The 20,505-nt window shown below is 35.1% G+C and overlaps 1 protein-coding gene across 9 annotated transcripts in view; it reads left to right on the top strand.

Annotated features, from left to right (window-relative positions):
- SCAF8 (SR-related CTD associated factor 8) overlaps nt 1-20,505 on the top strand; it is a 198,192-nt gene that overhangs the window by 54,220 nt on the left and 123,467 nt on the right. For 7 of the 9 annotated variants that reach the window (XR_004352533.1, XM_032651237.1, XM_032651235.1 and 4 more), the window contains 10 exons: nt 2,156-2,287; nt 2,546-2,658; nt 4,086-4,279; nt 7,451-7,551; nt 10,061-10,174; nt 11,146-11,302; nt 13,183-13,316; nt 14,934-15,078; nt 16,825-16,893; nt 19,484-19,702. Coding sequence is in view for 8 of the 9 variants with exons in the window: in XM_032651237.1 (XP_032507128.1) it covers nt 2,156-2,287; nt 2,546-2,658; nt 4,086-4,279; nt 7,451-7,551; nt 10,061-10,174; nt 11,146-11,302; nt 13,183-13,316; nt 14,934-15,078; nt 16,825-16,893; nt 19,484-19,702 (1,378 nt within the window). In the remaining variant the exon portion in view is untranslated. The remainder of the gene's footprint in view (nt 1-2,155; nt 2,288-2,545; nt 2,659-4,085; nt 4,280-7,450; nt 7,552-10,060; nt 10,175-11,145; nt 11,303-13,182; nt 13,317-14,933; nt 15,079-16,824; nt 16,894-19,483; nt 19,703-20,505) is intronic. The other 2 variants (XM_032651240.1, XM_032651241.1) reach the window with 1 other exon arrangement.

Below are 20,505 nucleotides of genomic sequence, written 5' to 3'. Positions count from 1 at the left end.
CCATTATGGACAGAAAATGAAACCTCTAAATATCCATTGTCCAAGGAAAGCTAAAAGCAGACTACAGATATGTCTCCAGTCTTATTTATACCTTCTTGAAATATAATGCAGTGGTTTTGGTGATGCAGTAAAACTGAATGATGATGGTTTCACTGTTGAATCACCCTTCTCAACAATCCCATTTTTTTTTTGTTATTATTTTAGTCTTTTTGGCTACAGTTGGGAGTAATTGATGAGTAATAATGGAATAATTCTTAGGATGATGAAATGGCAAAATGTTTCAGTATATAGGAAAATAAGACCTCTAAGATCCCGTAACATATCTTAGATATAGCTAAGGGTCCAGTGGACCTAATTAATGCTAACTGCAAGATCATAAGATAAAATTTGGTAGAATATTAAAAGTAGATTTTCTCTTTGTTCTTCATAAGATTGTTAAGAAAGAATAAAAGTCATGAATCACAACCTTTTCAAATAGGTAAAACTGCTCAAAAAAGAACCTCAAGAACTAGCATTGGTTGCAGTGGATTCTGCTGGTTATACCAAGGGTTGACCATTAATAGAAAATCAAAGATGAAAAACAAGTGGGTGGATGGTAGGTAGGATGCTCAAGGTGAATGGTGAGGTAAGAAGTAAATAATGTGAAGGATGTATGAGTACTGAATTAGGAGCAAACAATACAGCTCAGGATAAAGTTGAAAATTATCTTGCTGTGTTGTTAAGAATTTTAGTTTTATTGTACCATTTTAAAGGCATAAGCCAGGACTGTGCTTTAAAAACATTTTGATTTGTTCTCAAACATATACTTATTTACCAACTCTTTGGTCAATTTTGTGGAATAAAGACTAATAGAACTTTAATTCTGATTTTAGCTTTAATTTATTTCTAAACCTTGAAAATGTTACTTGTCTTTGGGGAGCCTGTTCCTTCATAAATTAAGACACTTGGAACAGTTCTTTAATGCTCTTTTTGGCTCTTAATTTTTATGCTGCTTTCTTTTCTTTCAGTTTAAATGTCATTAGAGTAAGAGTAAGTTGTAAAAATAATTTTATTGAGATATAATTGACATATAGCATTGTGTAAGTTTAAGGTGTACAACATATTGATTGGATATGATTATATATTGGGATATGATTACCTCTGTAGTGTTAGCTAACACCTCTATCATGTCAAATAATTATCATTTCTTTTTTGTGGTGGGAACAATTAAGATTTAGTTTCTTAGCAACTTTGAAATTTATAATACAATATTGTTTTTTATAATCACTGTGGTTGTATTCCTTTTACACGTAGGGAGACAAATTCAGAGTTGGAGTAACTTGGTTCACAATCACAGAGTTTGTAGCAAGGGAACAGTAGTTTTGAGTTGCTCTTTTCTGTTAATTATTATAATAGTTCCCAACTTGTGTACCAACTCTTCTTACTAATCCTCAACACCTGTGAGATCATGTTTTAGGAATGCTTAACTAGGGAGTCATTTCTTCATAATAATCAGTTTCTCAATTTTAGTTAACACCATAGTGTATGTAATTGCTAGTCAAGTTCATACTGATTAGTACCATGTAAGCAGTATCCCTATAGCAAGTTGCTGTAATTCTAGTCCTAGGGGGGCAAAAAGGTTTAAATTTTAGTTTTTCCTATAATTAGGCTGCATTGCCTAACTTTTATTAGTCTTTCTGAAATATTTTACATATTTGAGTACTTCCTAATACTCTTTTGTCAATTCCTAGAGGTGGAGGTTGAAAAAGACCCAAGTTGAGAACTGATTTTGCAAGATCAGTGATTTTGATATTGGGGTTTGAGCTTTGTTTTGCTTCTACACGTGCAGTTGGGTGACATAGTTCTTTATATATCATTCATGATATAGTCCCTTTATTCTTGGTAGTTTATATTTTCCACAATATAAAATTTGTTTGGAGACCTACTTTATCTTACCATTCTTTCTAGTGTTATAATATCTCCCTTTTATGGAGGTATTCTGTGCTTTTAAGTAAACTTGGATTTATACAAAAGTGCCATTTTAGATTGATCAGAAAAGATGTAATGGGATTTCTTTAGGCATTGGGCTCCTTTTTAAAATTGTAATTGTGATATTTCATTTGTAACAATATTCATTATTTCCCAATGTTTGTGTGTTTATGTACATTCTCAATAGGCAACTCCTCAGGATAGTCAAGAAGGAACATTTGGGTCAGAGCATTCCGTGTCACCATCACAAGGGAGCAGTCAACAGCATTTCCTTGAACCTGAAGCAAATTTGGATGATTCCATAGATATTCAGCAGCAGGTAAAAAAGTAAATGTTTTTCTGGGGCATAAGTTTATAAAATTAATTACAGAAAAAAATCTTAAAATATAGTAATAATTTTTATTGTATGTAAATAATGTAAACCTGAATGGTTTTTTCTTGCTCATGAAGCTCCACATTCTTACCATTTTACTCTTAGTCATTAATGCTCCTATGGTGAATATTTTGTAAGGCAGAATTACCAATACACACTGAATCTCAACCAGGCATTTTGTCTGCTGTTCTTTTGACTTTCAAGGATATGGATATAGATGAAGGGCAAGATGGAGTAGAAGAGGAGATCTTTGAACAGGAAGCAAAGAAAGTGGCTGTTCGCTCAAGATCAAGAACGCATTCACGATCTCGTTCAAGGTTCTACAATACTATTTAAGAATAGCTGTGTGCGAACATTTAAATTGTTGGCTTTACTTTTTTGCATCCTTTATTTCTTTGCATCAAAATTAAAGAAAATGTTTTCTGAGAGTGACATTCTGTCAGGAAGAAGTAATTCAGAACTTCAAAAAACAGAAAATATGTGTTCTGCTTTTAATTGGGTGTGGCTGTGGCCATTTATTTGAATAACTTGCACGAGTCACGGCAGTATCATGAGACTTGGATTTGGGGTTATATCTGGTTTTAGTTAATGACATCATGATAGTCAGCTTAGGGTATTATTGCCTCTGAACAACACTTAAATCAAGCTGTAGAGGAACAGTATTAGAAACTCCATTGTATTTCTCACATTCCATTTCATCTCATAATGCCAAAGATGATTATAAAAATAAAACTACAAAAATTATTTTTATAAACATTAAGCATATCAGACTGTTACAAAACATATCCTAGAAGTGGTTTTCTTTGTGGGCTGTTCAGCATGGCTGAGGCTCATTGATGTGCATGCTTATTCAGAGTTGAGTTGGAGGTGCCTTATTCTTAACCTGGTAAATTTTCTTGTCGCATGTATATATTGTTTTTGCTATAAACTGTCTTAAAACTTAAAGTCATTCATCTTTAACATTTTAATGCCCTATTTTCTACACACAAATACCCAGAAAATCTGAACAGCGAATGCTGGAAGAGAGGCAGTATCCTTGATGACTTTTTCAGTCATTTCTTACGTGTTTCAAGAACTTACTTGTATTTGCCTCTTGCAGATGAGAGCCTGTCAGTTCATCTTTCTCTAAGCTGACCTCTCTACAGTGAATTACAGTGTTAGTGCTGAAACTTCTTTGTCTTAGCAACACCTCCCTACTAAGTATTTTGAAGAGAGTTCAATGGCATATGACTGACAGGAAAAAAGAAACAGTATTTCAGTATCACATTATATTGTAAAGTCAAGCACAGGAGATTTTAGAAATTGAAAACTTGTAAACAGAATTGTATAGTGGCCTAATGTTCTGTTGAAAACATTCTTTGTTTCTTAATTTTAAGAATGTAACATCTTTGTCACCTAAAGAATCTTTTTGTTTTCTTCCATCTTTCATCCCTGTTCTTGACTCTTGTTTGAAAAAAAGAGTTGGAAGACCCTAAGAGAAAGTGAGGCCTTGCTAGAATCTCTTTCTCTTACTCTTCCTTGTGGTTGTGATTCAGTAAGAATCATTGCAAACAAACATCTGTGACTAGTGTGGACCTAAGCAGTACAGAGATTTGAGAAAATACATGTTTGATACTTGATTATGCTTGAATGTTTTTTAAAAGGTAGCTAAATACCAGACAGTCTCACCCCCGCCCCACCTACAAGTGAGAAATTCGATAGAAGAATAACTGTCATTAGAAGTAAAATAAGATTTTTTTTGTAGATCACCAAGAAAACGAAGATCTAGGTCACGATCTGGTTCTCGAAAGCGTAAACACAGAAAGCGATCACGCTCTCGCTCTAGAGAAAGAAAAAGGAAATCATCACGTTCATACTCAAGTGAAAGAAGAGCTAGAGAAAGGGAGAAAGAACGACAGAAGAAGGGATTGCCTCCAATTAGATCTAAAACATTAAGTGGTAAGTGACATACAAGCTTTGGTTTCAATAACATTGAGAAAATAGTATCTGTTACAACGTCTCCCAACCTTATTTTCAGACTAAGAGGTTAAATAACTGGTTTGGTATATGAGTAATTATATTTTTGGGTTTTGTAATGTGATAGAGGAGAAAAGGAAAAGGAATAGCAGTTTCTACTCAAGTACTAAAGTCATTGAGAGGTTTTTTTTTAATGCTAGTTAGAAAATATGACTTGATTAATGATTTATAAAGTGTCCTAGGCCTCGTGTCTGTTTCATGGACACCGTGACTTCTATGCACAGTGTCCTAACCAATTATGAACACTGGGTCTGTAGGAGTAATTATTATAGGAAGCATGCAAATTTTAAAGCTAATTATAAACTTACTGGATCAGTACTGAAGGAGAGATTTCTCTTGTAAAAACTTTCCCTCCTTTATACGTTAATCTATAATGTATGATAAGAACACATTTGGTAGTAGTGGGAGTTTGTTTCGGGAGAGTGCTGCAGGAGAGCTGACTTGGTAGGCATGTGAGGTCTAGGAAAATAAGTTGTAATTAGTGCCAAATTCTGCCTGAACGATTCTTAGCGGGTTATGACTTTTAAGGTGAATCAACAGACTGCAGATGGATAAAGTACATAAAACGAAGTAAGTTGTCATTCTTTGCCAAGAGCGAAACACTGATCAGGTTATCTAATTTCTGAATGTATCCAAATAAACTCCTTCTGCCATGGAGATAGATGAATAACTGGTATAATTTATAATGCTGAAGCATCCTAGAAATCGAGGCTTAGGATTAAAGGCAACAGCCATCTTACTAAATTCTAGCCATTTGAACAAGCCTTAGCTATCTTTCCAGAATCTTACCTGATTATGAGAGCCATTGTTAATTTAGTAATGTTGACATTCCTAACTCTTGAAAGTTTCTATTTATCCCTTAGGGTGAGGGACAAAATTCAAACATTTTCGTGCTGTCTGATAAATAATGTCAAAAGTCTGATCATAAAATCTCAACTATGCCTCCTCCCATGATTACTATTAGGACATTTAGAATAACGATTTTTATGATGGGCTTTTACGTGGAGTCTCTCGTTTAGTTCCTTACCCTAACTTGTCATGTTTCGTTGCCACCGTTTACATAGTTATTGACCGTGGAATTTATTTTCTGTTGCTGTTTTATTTTCATGGGTAAAACACACAATTAAAAAATTTAGAAAGGACATAAGAAAATACAGTGAGAAGTATATCTTGTCTTTTACCTCAGAACTGTACTGAGAAGCAATAACAATTTGATGTGGTCCCAACACCTTTTAAACACATGTGGTAGTGTTTCTCTGCCCATTGGTTCTTAGAACATGAGTTTTCATGAATAGTCCAGGGGCTGTGAAACATCAACAAACAGTAACATTCTAAGAATCAAGTGTCCCCTTCTCATGGGATGGAGGAGACTCATTACTTTCTGGGGGGGGGGGGGGGGCGGGAAATGGAGTTGTCCATGGGAAAAATTTGTAGAGAGACAATATCAAAAGAGTAGGGGAAACATGGAACAGATTTTGGGGAGATTAAGGCAGCTATAATATGTAGAACAGAGTAATGAAGAGATGGGAACTGTTCAGTGAAAGAGGTCCAGAAATTTGTTAAGGGTTGGTGGTAGGTTGAATAGTGGTCACCCAGAGATGTCCATGTCCAAATCACTGGAGCTTGTAAATATGTTACCTTACATTTGTATATCTGATTAATGAGGATCTTGAGATGGGGAGATTAACTTGGATTATCCAGAAGGGCCCAGTGTAATCCAAGGGTCCTAATAAGAGGGAAACAAGAGGAGAGGGTCAGAGAGAAAAGGTGATGTGAACGTGGAAAGGAGAAAGAGATTGGTAAATGCTACACTATTGGCTTTGAAGATGGAGGGTTGGGATCATGAGCTGAGGAATGCAGATAGCTTGTAGAAGCTAGCAAAGGCAAAGAAACAAATTCTCTCCTAGGGCCTCCAGAAGGAAAGCAGCCTTGTTGACTCATTTTAGACCGCCAGAGCTGTAAGAGAATACCTTTTTGTGTTTTAAGGTACTAAGTTTGTGGTGTTTTGTTAGAGCAGCAAAAGAAAACTAATATGTTGCCCTTTGAGACTTTGGTTGACTATTAAGTTATTTATGCACAGGGTAAGACTGCATGAGGCAAAGAGCAAAGAGCAGGGAAAGAGCAATTTCCAGGCATCTGTTAGCTGAACAGGTTCCTAAAGCTCACACAGGCCTGGAAGACGTTCAAGTTCTGACCAGCCAGAGTAGAGAGATGGAGACCTGATTGAAACCCACATTCAGTAGAATGTAATGTGAAACCCACATTGCAATGGTCACATCTTAGCTCTAGAGTAAAACCTGCTCTAGGCTGTGTTGTAGATGAAAGATAACCCAAAAGCTGGAGACTTTTTTTTTAATGATATTGACATAAATCCAAATATATTAAAACTCTGCAAATATATCAGCTGTAAATATTTTTAAAGTCAGTGTTTTCAGGAAAAGGACATGTTCATGGAGACATGAACAGTGCAGCCCCAAGTAGGCAAGATGTCTCATGTGTAGCATTTATTTCTTAAAGGGAAGTGGCTTCCAGCCCTTAAGTATCCCTAAGTCTTTCATGATAATGAGTTCTAAATTAGCCTTTTCCTTTTTGTATATATATTTTTTGTATATAATTATTCTTTCCTTAAGGATAAGATTTAACTGTTGATTTAGGAGAAACATCCATTTAATCATTCCAGCACAGAAAGATACTTAAAAGGTACACAGATACGATTGCAATGAGGAGTGGTTTTGAAACTTCGTTACACATTAGAATCACCTACAGAATTTTAAAGCTCCCAGTTCCTGATCTGTCATACCCCATACCTTCCATCATCTTTTAGAGTGGGTTCTAGATATCCACAGGTGATTGATGTGTGCTACCATGCTTGAGAGCAGGTGATAATGCAAGAAGTTGACTTGGCATAGATGTGAATGGGTACCTGGTATTTTAGTTGATTTTAAACATAACATAAAAATGTCCGTTAACAAGTATTTAAAATATACTATCTGAAATTTTAATTTATTATTGTTACTAGTGTTTTTTCCTCAGCTACTTGAAAGAAGTAACTGTCTATGTGATTTGGGTTATTTGTCTCTTATATCTTGACAGTATGTAGTACTACTCTGTGGGTTGGTCAGGTAGACAAGAAGGCAACACAGCAAGATTTAACCAACCTGTTTGAAGAGTTTGGACAGATTGAATCCATTAATGTAAGTATCAGTTCTTAAATAATTTAAAGTTAAAAAAAAATAGGGAGTTTTCAGAGTCACTTTGGTTCCTAATTAGCCCAGCAGTATCTGCCTTTAATCAAAATTTAAAAGGATTGTTTGACTCTAATCATCTTTATGTTTACTCTGCTGTTGTTTATCTCTTTGCTTAATTAGTTTTCCTTTTTTAAATGGAAGTCTAACAAAATATTCTTAGGAGTTTTATAGCAATGTAATAGCACTTGATTCCCAAAAACTTCGAATGTTTGAGTTAGCAGGAACTGTATGTGTGATGTTGTTTAATTTCTTTTTTAATGGAAGTGAAGAAACTGAGTTAGAATTGTAATCACCTGCACATGCGCACATAGGTAATGGTGGAGACACAACTGGACTTGAGGTCCCAGTCTTTTGCCAGCCTTTTCCCACCCCTTCCCCTTCTCTTCCTCTCAGAGCAAACCTGAGGCAAGAAAACCTGTGTGGCCACAGCATAGCTCTCTCACTCCTCAGCTTGATTCTTTCAGTGTACCCAGTCTCCACCTTCGAGTATTTTCTTCCTCTTGCAGGGCTATTGTTTTTCCTTGAGGCTAAAGATAATGGAATAGTCATTTGAGGAGTCTTACTCCTTAACTCTCTGATTTTATTCACTGTTACTATACTTTTATGTCTGTTGGACCTTTTTATCTTTATTTACCAGGAAATTGGCTGGTTTTCCTTTCTAGTTGTAGATTCCTTATATTCTCAACATTCCTTATATGGCCAAACTTGACTTTTTGGTATTAATAGCAGCACTCTTTATTTAAATTGAATTTGACCATTTTGTATTTTACTTTCAACTATGTATGATCTCATTGGAGCCTCACAAGAAGCTGGTTAAGTAATTCAAATATTGTTATTTTACCAGTGAGGAATCTAAATGATTTGTCTAAGTTACACAGATAATAAATAGCTGATTGATTGGTTAATTAATAGGTAATTGGCTGAGTGTTTCAACTTAGGTATTTCAGATTCCTCTTTTTACACCATGAAAGTGTTGTAGGCTTCTCTTTTCGTCTTTTTAAATTTCACCTGTCAGAACATAAGTAATCTCTGAGTCTGTGATCATATAACCTCTGAAATTTTTTCTGATTTTCCTCTGCCTTTAAATTAGTGGTTCTCAGCTCTAGCTGCATATCAGAAATGGGTTGACATTTGAAAAAATAGGGATGCCCATATAGCGATGCCCATTATCAGTACCTTTAGATTCTTATCAAAGTGCCACAATTACGCAGGTGATTTTGATGCAAAGCCAGGAATCACTGCTCTGAACAGATCCCGAATCCAAGTAGCATTTTGTATTTTCACGTTGCTTATGACGTTTGTAGTCTTTCTTATACCACAGTCATTTGGACATTAGTTTGCCTTGTCTCCCTCTTCTTCTGTATTACCTTTTAAGAGTGTAGTACTTAAAAGTAATAGGCACTAAGTTATTTTGTGAACTGAAGTGTACTGAATGGCTAGTGATAAAATCCAGGATTTGAAAAATTAATGGAAGATTTATAAACCTTTCACTTCGTTTTGGGGGAGTTTGAAGACTAAGAAAAGTCCATTAGATTTAGCATTTAGTAGGTCATTAGCTCGAAGAAAATATTTTTCGGTGGGTTGGTAAGGGGTTGGATCTACATTGCAAGAGATGAATTATATAAGGGGTTGGATAGACTTCTCTTTCGAGAAATTTGGTATTAAAGTGACAGCTGTTAGCAAGGCTGAGGGAAGCGTTACTTTGACAGCGAGAGCTTATTATGTATTAAGTACTAACAAAGTGATAGAATACCTTTTGAGTTCTTCATAAAGAAACTGAAATGCTCTGTGTATTTTTCTGAGTTAATACATTAAAGATAATTTTATGATCTGGTAGTTTATAGAGTAGTTAAATGCTTTGTAAATAAACCTCTTGAGATCCTTACACTGAGGCTATCTTCTTATTCATATTAAAATCTTTGTCCAGAAGTACTTGGACAAAGTTAAGTTTTATAAAATTGAAAAGCTTTAGTTTTATTATTTGTTGTAGATTTTAGACTTTATATTAAGGATAAGATATTTCCCCAAAACAAAAATCCTTCTCACATTACTCAACATAACATTTGGCAAAATTTAAATACTACTGTAAATAAATTGTATGCCTTCAAATATGTTGGCCATACAGTATTGTTTTCCTTTTATCTGGTGGTATTATATACACGTCTATACATTGTTTTAATAGCTCTTCATTGTGTGTTAAAACTTTAGTTGACACGTGATATTCAAGGTTTCACATATATCATGGCTTAGAATGAGACCCAACTAGCTTCTGAATTTTTTTTTTTTTTCAACAGATTGTGCTTGAATTTTACCAATAAACAGATAGCTGGAGGAAGAAAAGGGGAAACAATTCAGTATTAATAATCAATATTCTGTTCCATTAAAACTATAAAATGCCAGTAATGACTTGCCCTCCTCATTACACCCTTTCTAAAGAAAATCATTTTTTTAATAGATGATTCCTCCCAGGGGCTGTGCTTATGTCTGCATGGTTCATCGACAAGATGCATTTCGGGCTCTTCAGAAACTTAGTTCCGGGTCATATAAAATTGGGTCCAAGGTCATTAAGGTGAGATTGGGGGGCACGTGCTCTTATTTTATTGGATTGTTAGAATGTTTCCTGTATTTAATTCATCTTCTTCTTTAATGTTATAGGCAAACCTTGACAGAAATTTATTATTTTAGTATTGTTAAATTATAGAATTTGGCTATAGGTAAAACAATAACCAAAACTTTATTCAAGCAGTTCTTCAAAATCACACGTGCACAGTATTCTTAGTCAACCCGGGCACCATTTTATGAGCAGAACTTTTTCATTTTTAACAAGTTTGTCTTTCATTCACTCCTTCCCAATGCTTCCTAATCCTACCCCTTATTTATATTATTAATGTCTCCTTTTTAACATCTTGTCTTATACAACTCAGGCCCTTGTGAAGGGTTTATTTATGTATATTTGTTTCCTCTTAGTCTTTGAGTATTTATTGTGTATTTTTCCATTTTTACTTCTTATAACTAATTTACATTTTATTTCTGCTATTTGGAGTTAATTTATTCCATAGTTTTAGCAACTGAATTAAAATTTTTAAAATTACTTTCAAGGGAGCTAATATGCCCGTGCTTTCTCATTTTATGGCAGAGAGTTTATGTAAGCTAAAGTGTCACTGGTCTCTTGGAGTACCAAGATTTTGTTTAGCTATTCTAATTATCGCTAATGTAGGTTGACATTTTTATGGTGAAAAGTAGATTTGGTTTATTTCTGGAAATGTGTTGTTTTAAGGTCATAGTAAAACGTGGAAATAAATCCCATATTATAAACACCACTGCTATCTAATGCAGGTTTTATTTTACAAACAAAATCAGAAAATACATGGAAAAAATTTCGTTGGCTACTGTTATTCCAGCAGTGATGCTTTGCCTGTCCAGCTGATTTTTAAAACTAATTTTATTCATATTTGCATTGTTAGCATATGATTTTGTATGTTTTACCTTGTTTTTACAGTAAACATGAGCTTTTTTCTTTCCTCTCCTCATTCCTGATAGATTGCTTGGGCTTTAAACAAAGGTGTGAAAACAGAATACAAACAATTCTGGGATGTGGATCTTGGAGTAACATATATACCATGGGAAAAAGTTAAAGTGGATGACTTGGAAGGTTTTGCAGAAGGAGGCATGATTGATCAGGAAACTGTAAATACTGGTAAGAGCCCTGTGGGTAGTTTTATTGTTTAAAAATGTGCTTAAAGGGTTGTAATTGATAAGAGTTTTATATGTTGGGGTGAACTGTGTTTATTTCCTGGATTCTTCCCCATCCTGCAAAAGAGGGGAAAAAGACTGAAACATTACCCTGTTCAATGTGTATACTTAATGGGATCTATTTCATAAATGTCAGAGTATATAGATAGTGTCCTAAAACTCTAAATGTAGCATTTTTATATATGTCTTTTTAAAAGTTTCAGTCTTTGAGAGCGTTGTATATATGGAGGCTTGTAAAGACTAATTTTTTCAGTTACTTGAGTTTAAATGAGAACTGGGGATTTAGGAAATTTCTTTAAAAAACTTCCTAGACTATTTTGATCAGTATCTATGTTGAGGATGCCAGGAATAGAATCTCAGAGAGCTGTAGTTCAGATTCATGCTGCTTTAGAAAGTTTATAACCAAGTGATAATCTGGCCCGTTCTTTTGAAAAATTTGTCTTTTTGTTTTAAAATTTTTCAGTTATAAATTCACAGAATAATGGATGCTTGGGAAAGAATTGCAATATGTTATACTTATTTATTTCTTGATATCTTAGCTCTTCTACTCTTCTACCAAAATTAGCTAATTTTCAGAATAGTATTTTTGTTCTCAGACCAATGTACATATTTTCAAACACTTTTTCAGTTGTTTTCTTCTTGTCATTCTCTCTCGCTGTCTTTCTCTCTCTTTTTTGGATGGATGTTCCTCCAGAACATTTATTCATTCAAAAAATATTTCAGTTCCTACTGTGTGCCAGGCATAACTTTAGGAGCTGGGATTATAGCAGTGAGACAGACAGACAAAAATCCTTCCTCTCTTGGAGTGCACATTGTAGTACAGGGGTTGACAACAGCCCATGGGCCAAATCTTACTGGCAGCCTGTTCAGTAAATAAAGTTTTATTGAAACACAGCCATGCTCAGTTGTGTTTACCTATTGTATATGACTTTTTAAAATTCAGCAACAGTTGAGTCATTGTAACAGAGAACACAATCTAAAATACTTACAAATAGGAAGAGTTTGCCAACCCATGTTCTAGTGGGAAAAAAATGGATAATAAATAAGATAGATAAACTAGGTAGTATCTCAGTGTTGGTTAAGTTCTAAGAAGAAAAAACAGGGAAAGGGGATAGGCAGTATGGGTGTAGAGCTATTGGAGTTTTAAGTGGTTGAAGAGGGTCTAATGGAGAAGGTGGTATTCAGAGGCGTGAGACATGCAGCTATCTGGGAAAGAGTGTTTCATACAGAGAGAACAGCAAGCGCCAAGTCTGTTAGAAAGTCTTGAGACCAGTATGGCTTGAGCATAGTGAGGAGTGAGTAGTAGGAGATGAAGGCAGAGAGGTGCCGAGGGGCGAAGTCACGTGGTCTTACTGGTCATTCTCATGACTTTGAGCTTTAAGGGAGGCGAACCTCTGGAGGAACCATTGGAGCCTCTTTGTTCTATTTTTGCATTTTTTTGTATTTTCAGAAAGATCTTTCTGTACTGGGTTAATACTTGTTGTTTTCCCCTTAGCCTTATGACAAAATACAGAATAAGGTTGGTTTGTCTTAAATCAGACAGCCTTTGAGATACGTATCTGTTATATCCCTTTTAAGTGTTTTCTCTAGACTGAATATTTTAGTGTCTTTGATTTGTGCCTCATGTCATGCTGCTTTGAACTCCTGGTACCCTAATCAGATTTATCTCAGCAGAACCAAATAGGTTGGCACTGACAGCTGTGGACACATCTTAAAGATGTGCCAAGGTAGATGAAGGACTATTCAGATGTGAAACAAATGTGTACATATAAAATGAAAAATTGCACCTATCCAGAGGAAATCAATTTCAAATATTTTGTTTAGAGTGGGAAAGTGTGAAAAGCTCAGAACCCGTTAAAGAGACGGTCCAGACAACTCAGAGCCCACCTCCAGTTGAAAAGGAGACAGTGGTCACAACCCAGGCAGAGGTTTTCCCTCCACCTGTTGCTATGTTACAGGTTAGTGCTGGGTGTTTTTTTATTGTTTAATGTGTTGTTTTACAGTTTTGTTTTTACTCACATCTTTACTTCATAAAACTTGGAAGAAATTGTCCAAAATATATTAATATTAAATATAAGCATTTCTGAAATTTTCCTTTTAGAAAAAGTGTAATTCATATTTAAATGTTTATTTATTGAACAAATATTTATTGATTGCCTGCTCTGTGACATTCACTGTTCTAGGCACCTGGAATAGGGATACATCAGTGGGAAAAAAACAACAAACACAAATCCCTTCCCTTACGGAGAGTTTGTTCTCAATAGGGGAGACAGAAAATATAAAATTAATAAGTTTATAAGATACTGTGGAGGGGAGAAGGTAGTACAAGGGTCATCAAGAGTGCCTAGGTAGGTGTTTAAAATTTTAAATAAAATGGTGAGGTAGACTTAATTGAGAACAAGACATTTGAGCCACAACTTAAAGTTGCTGAGGCAATTAGTCATGTGGCTATCTGAAGAAAGCGTTAGAGGCAGAGGGAACAGCCAGTGCAAAGGCCTGCAGCCAGGAGCATGTTTCGTGTGTTCCTGCAATAACAAGCGGACAAGAATAAAGTGAGTGAGAGGCAACTTAGTGTAAGTGAGACCTCTAGGGGGACTTTGGTTTTCACTCTGAGATGGGGAGCCATTAGAGGACTTTGAAGAAAGGAGTGACTCAGTCTGGCTTAGAGTTTTAAAGGATTACACTGGCAACTATTTTGAGAATAGAATATTGGGCACTGATAAAAGCAAAGAGACCAGTTAAAAGTTGCAGCAATCCAGGTGAGAGATGATGGTGGCTCAGACTGGACTGATGGCAGTGAAGGCAACGAGAAGTCGTCAGATCCTAGGTGTATTGTCATGGTGTGGCCAGTGCGCGTGGTTAGATTTGAGTTGTGAGGAAGAGCAGAGGCAAGGTTTTTGGTCTGAGAAATTGGAAAGATGGAGTTACCATTATCTGAGAATGAAAAAGACTTTGGAAGTGTGGTTTGGGAAGGACAGTTGGGAGTTCAGTTTTATGCGTGTGAAGTTTGAAGTGTCTTTCTAGACAGCAAAGTTGAGATGTTGAATAGACCATTGATACAGTGTGAACTTTAGGAGAGGGGTACAGCCATGCCATAATACAGATAAATATTTGGGAATTGTTGTACCTAGGATGAGTAAAAGAATTTATGATTAAGAGTAGAAAACAAATTAATGAGAAATTCAAGCCATTTTAAAGCTGTTAGTGACATGTTTCCTAATGGTGATTAGATCGCTAGGTATTATAAACTTAGTAGGAGATGGCAGCGTAAAATTGAGCACGGTATTCACTGTTGAAGTAGGTGCCCACATCTTTACATCACTCGAATGTAAGGTAGATTTCACAATCTCTACATATACTGTTTGTTGAAAAATACTGTCTTGCTTTTACCTCAAGTAAGTTCACTTATAAGAATACAAAAAGGAAGAAAAAAAAACCCAAAACAACTTAATATAATGATATTTGTTACTTTCCTATAAAAGAAACAGAAATAATTTATCTTTGGTTGTCCTAAGATGTAATCGTTGCAGATGGATAAAATGATACATGGACTTTTTATTTTCTATCCACAAAAGATTCCAGTAGCTCCAGCAGTGCCTACAGTTAGTTTAGTCCCACCAGCATTTCCTGTGTCAATGCCAGTTCCTCCTCCTGGATTCAGTCCAATTCCTCCACCGCCTTTTCTCCGCGCAAGTTTTAACCCTTCACAACCACCTCCTGGTAAGAAATTTTCATCTTATCGTTTCAACTCTATTTAGAATATCATTTAAAATGTTCTTTTTCCAGGTTTAAACGCTGTAGAGCAGTGATTCTCAAACCATAGCTTACATGCGAATCACTTGGAGGGCGTGTTAAAGCACAGATTGCTGGCCCAGCCCCTTTTGAGTCAGTGGAACTGAGGTGGGGCAGGACAGTTGCATTGCGAACAAGTTCCCAGCTGATGCGTATTGTTGCTGGACCACACTTTAAGAAGCACTGACAGAAAAGAAATGGAATCCTTTAAAATCATTGAAATGCCTTAAGATGATTTAAAATTTATGTTGAAGTTTTTATATAAAAGTTCTCTGTAGTTATCACCCATTCATCAGAAAGTATGCATTAAATTATATAGATTAGTCTTCCTAAAAATCATTAGATTTCCATTTTGACATTAGAAATTATAGTATATCTTAAAATGGTAATTGAATTCATAATACTTTTTTTGACCTAATAAATTATAGATAAACAGAAGTTCCTTGAATCATTGTTTCTAGGTAAAAACTATAGGTTACTTAACACATATCAATTAAATATAAATAATTGCTTACATAGGTTAGAGATAGAGTTTTTCGTATTAGATCGTGGAAGGTTTAGACAAATAAAGGAGAGAGATAATACAAGGGATCAAACGATATATGTTGTTTTTCAGAACTATTTTTTTTTGAACTTCATGAATTATTTGTGTACTATAGAAAAGAAGTACTGAATTGACTTCTGTAATTTAAGTTCTTAATCATTGAATAGAGTTCCTAAAAACTGTCAACAAGGCCAAAACGTAAATTCATTGTCTGAAAATGGTTGTAATTTGTCATGTAGTGTAAATTTTTAAAATTACAGTTTAATACATAATTTGAAATTGATGCAGATTTTAATAAGAACTTTATCTTTTAATATTTTAAATATTGGAAAACTACTCATCAGATATCTTCAATCACAAATCTGTATTTGTGATTGAAAATTAAAATTTTTTCTCAGAAGGTATTTTTAAATGATTTTTTCAAAAACCATACCACATGGATTTTATAGAGTCTTTATCTAGCATTCATTTGTTGAAAACCACATATCTTTTTTTCCCGTTATTCTTAGCCACTATTTTCTATTGGAATTTAATGGTAGCTCTATATTTTAAAAATGCAGGGAAGCAGGTTTATAGTTTGATCATATGATATTTAAAATCATAAAACAGCCAATATTAAATTTATTTATTTCTTATTTTTTATTAAGATTTGTTTCAGTGCTCAAAATATAGTAACGTCCAAGGTTAATAAAAGTATTCTGATACAGTGGGTAAACAGCATATACATCAGAGAAGTACAATAGCACATTTTACAGATGACATTATTGCATACAGTGGTATCAGCCGCTTGAAACACAATGTTTAACTTCCCGTACAGTCACCATGCTAACATATAAACAGGTTGCCTGGCTTGACTTAATCATTGATTTTACAGCATCATAGAGCATGCCAAGTAAATAAGTAGTATATGCTCATGATAGGGCTCTCTGTGCTTTACTTAGCTTACGGAGGATCAAATAAGGTAGTGTATATAAAAGTAATTTTTTAAATGGAAAATATATTCATAAATAAGAGGTAGTAATGACTGTTTTAAGAATGTAGGATTTCATTTATAGCTGTTGGAATCTTTGATTTAAAGGAAAGTAACACTTTTTGTTATTTTATTTTTGGTCTTTTTTTTTTCCATGTAGGTTTCATGCCACCTCCAGTTCCACCACCTGTTGTACCACCACCTACTATTCCACCAGTAGTACCAACATGTGAGTTTTCTACTTGAAGAATTTTCTTTCTTTATGATAGTGATAATGTGTTGGTTCTCATTTTTGTGAATTATTGTTAATTTTTTTTTCATGGAAGTTTTCAGACAAATGCATTTTTTGTGTTAAATGATTTCTAACAAATTAACAGTATCATATGACAGTTCAGATTTGCTCTGTTGTATCAAATTTGTGTTTTTTGTTTTATGTATAAAATGTCTTAATCTAGAGCAGCCCCACCCACAGCCCCCTTTTTAAAAATGCTTCAATGTCTTTGACTTCTTGAAAAGCAGTTCACTTCTGTATGCAAGATCCCAAATAATGGGTTTGGTTTTTTTAGCTTCTTTGTGGTATCTTCCTTGAATCTCCTGCAAATAGAAAGTTTTTAGCACCATAGGCTTGTTTAGAATATGCTTCAACTTTTTTGGTAAGAATACTTAACAAGTGGGGTGCTATGGACTTGATATTATATCACATCAGGAGCCTGTGCAGTGCCTTCTTGTCCCACTTTTTTTTTTTTTTTTTTTTTTTGCGGTACGTGGGCCTCTCACTGTTGTGGCCTCTCCCATTGCGGAGCACAGGTTCCAGACGCGCAGGCCCAGCGGCCATGGCTCACGGGCCCAGCCGCTCCGCGGCATGTGGGATCTTCCTGGACCAGGGCACGAACCGGTGTCCCCTGCATCGGCAGGTGGACTCTTAACCACTGCGCCACCAGGGAAGCCCGTCCCACTTTTAATGATGCCATAATGGATCAGAGCATTCAGATAGTGGGACCTGGTCATTTAAAAAAGTTGCCCTTCAGATTTTCATCAGATGGTTTCATCTTTTGATTATTATTGCTGAATCTACTTTTCATTAGTTGCAAAGTGGTGACCTTCCGAATTTTGTAATTCCTTCCACATTTCTTAGCAGGAATTTTTTCTGTAAAGAAAAACTCTCTTATCAACTAGTAGTATTTAGTTACCTTGAAGTACAGTTGTACAGGAGATGCTAAATTCTTTCCTATAAGTGTAATTTTTCAGAGTAATGAGTTCTATGGATATTACCTGTGATATCCAGTGACTGAAGGTGGGGGAGGATTTCTCTTATTTCTCCTTCTCCACTCCCTTCCCTCTACATTTTTCTCCTTCACTTTTAGTAGTGTTTATGGATTAATGGATTTTACTTCCAAGTGGTTGCATTCACCTTTCTTTTTGAAGTTCAGTTTGTTCATTTTTGGGCAGTAAGAGCCTTTCACGTTACTTCTCTATTCTTTTGAGATGACTGCATCAGTTTTTGAGAGCTTTTTGGCCTAATACTAGACCAAAGGACTTTATTGTAAAGAGAGTGTATATGATACAGTTTTACGTTTTGGTGTTATAACCCACTTTTCTTACATTTTTAAACTCTTTTCTCTCCTTCAGTGTTTAGACAACATTAGGATCCTTTTTGTGTTACTGTTGGTTAATTAGGAAGAGTTGTTTATTCTTTCTGAAAATTAGAAAAGTGTTCATGAGTCGTTTCTGAATTCACCATTCACAGAGACTCACCTTACTTAGAGCCTCCCTCCCAGTTGTTTCTCCTTACACTGTTCATTTTGGAAAACCGGGGGTCAATTAAAGGAGAAGGAGAAACACCACTGTGTGCCAGCTGCTTCCCTAATTGTTCACACTGTCTTACCTAATTCTCATAATTCCCATACATGATCCCGGTTGATTTTTATCCCAATTTTACAGCTCTTTTCTGTGCTAACAGTTTGTCTAGGTAGTCCAGAGTTAAATGTGAGGATAAAAGTTTCTAAAATCCCAAAGTACATGATTTAGTAGTGTTGTGAAATAAATTTGACTAGAAATTCTGTGTGTGATTTTTATACTCCTCTAGCTTAGTTTTTTAACATATAGGTGACATATACAGAAGAGTTTTTCTACCCGTTCTTTATGCCTTTTTTATATCTTTATAAAAAGGAAATGGTTTTACCTTTTTATGTGTAGTTCTCACCTGATGAGTTTCCTGCCTCATTTGACAAAAGGTAGTGAATGTAAAGACCCTCGTACTTACAGATTCAGCGGGATTGGGCAGATTTTCACTCTCATATTTGTTGGTTTTCGCCAATCATTTCTCTATATTTAGATACTCCCAAAACTGGCATCCTTGAAAAATTATGATTTTTTTTTTTAATTGCTGGGATTTTGTTCTTAAGTATGGATCCTTATTTTACTAAACATTTCTCTTGAAAATATTTCTAAAAATTGTTGTTTTTCCCTATTTTTAAAAAATGAAGCTTTCTAAATATAATTTAGCTTCTTCAGGATGACTCATTTGTCATTTTGAGCATCAGTTATTATATAATGTGCTAGGTGATACAGAGATGCCATTAAGTGAAACACTCAAGCTGCCAGAAGATAGTTTTCATTATAAATGAAATAAAGGGACCAGAAGAGAATTCACATATGTCATGTTAACTGAGCAGTCTTACCAAATAATTGGGGAAAGAGGATAGGAAGTCATTTAAAACTTTGGCAAGACCAGTGTTGGTCATACTTAATATTTTTACCTAGCACATGAATTGATTAGCTAATTAAATCTGAAATATATATTCTCCTTCTTTAAACAGCTTTAGTGCAGCCGCCATTATCTATGACTCCAGAAACTGTGAAAGATGTTGGATTTGGTAGCCTTGTTTTGCCAGGTGGTTCTGTTGCCAGCAGTCTTGCTACTTCCACTCTGCCAGCTGGAAGTGTTTTTAATCCTCCAACTAAACAAGCAGAGCCTGAAGAAAAAGTACCTCATCTTATAGACCACCAGATTTCTTCTGGTGAAAACACCAGATCAGGTAAAAAGAAAAAAGAAATCCCCAGAGATACATAGCTAAATCATAATCACTACTTCTCTATATTGGTGTTTAATTCTTAGGTGCCATGAATGTGTAAAACATTTATCTCCTAAAATTCCTGTTAAAAACAAATTTGGCATTCTCTTTAGGATAGTATAGATTTTGACACCTTTCCATTAAGACTCCTTCTCCTCCTGTTTTTGGCCTATTGGAACTGTTTTAATGTGTTATCAAAATAAGATTGCACAAAATATGTATACTTACAGAAAGATTAAAACAAACAAGTATTAGTTATAAGTAACTACTACCAGATATCCAGCTAGGTCTAGAAGATAAATATAGTTTTGAAAGCAGCGAGTCCCTTTTTTTTTTTTTTTTTTCTTTCTTCCTGCAACCGTAAAGCAGTTTATTTACTTGCATGATGCCACACACAGGCTTTAAGTAGCAGAGCCAGGAATTAAACTCTCATTTTTAGATTTTTTAAACCTGCAAGCTCAGTGTTCTTTTGGCTACACTATACATCTTTTTTTTTTTTTTTTCTTTGACATCTTGGAGTATAATTGCTTTACAATGGTGTGTTAGTTTCTGCTTTATAACAAAGTGAATCAGCTATACGTATACATATATCCCCATATCTCCTCCCTCTTGCGTCTCCCTCCCACCCTCACTATCCCACCCCTCTAGGTGGTCACAAAGCACCGAGCTGATCTCCCTGGGCTATGTGGCTGCTTCCCACTAGCTACCTGTTCTGCATTCGGTAGTGTATGTCCATGCCACTCTCTCACTTCGTCCCCGCTAACCCT

Source organism: Phocoena sinus, chromosome 12 (genome assembly GCF_008692025.1).
Source record: "Phocoena sinus isolate mPhoSin1 chromosome 12, mPhoSin1.pri, whole genome shotgun sequence".
NCBI classification, from domain to species: domain Eukaryota; kingdom Metazoa; phylum Chordata; class Mammalia; order Artiodactyla; family Phocoenidae; genus Phocoena; species Phocoena sinus.
Note: the sequence above shows the minus strand (reverse complement) of the source record. Positions and strands in the feature narration are given on the sequence as shown.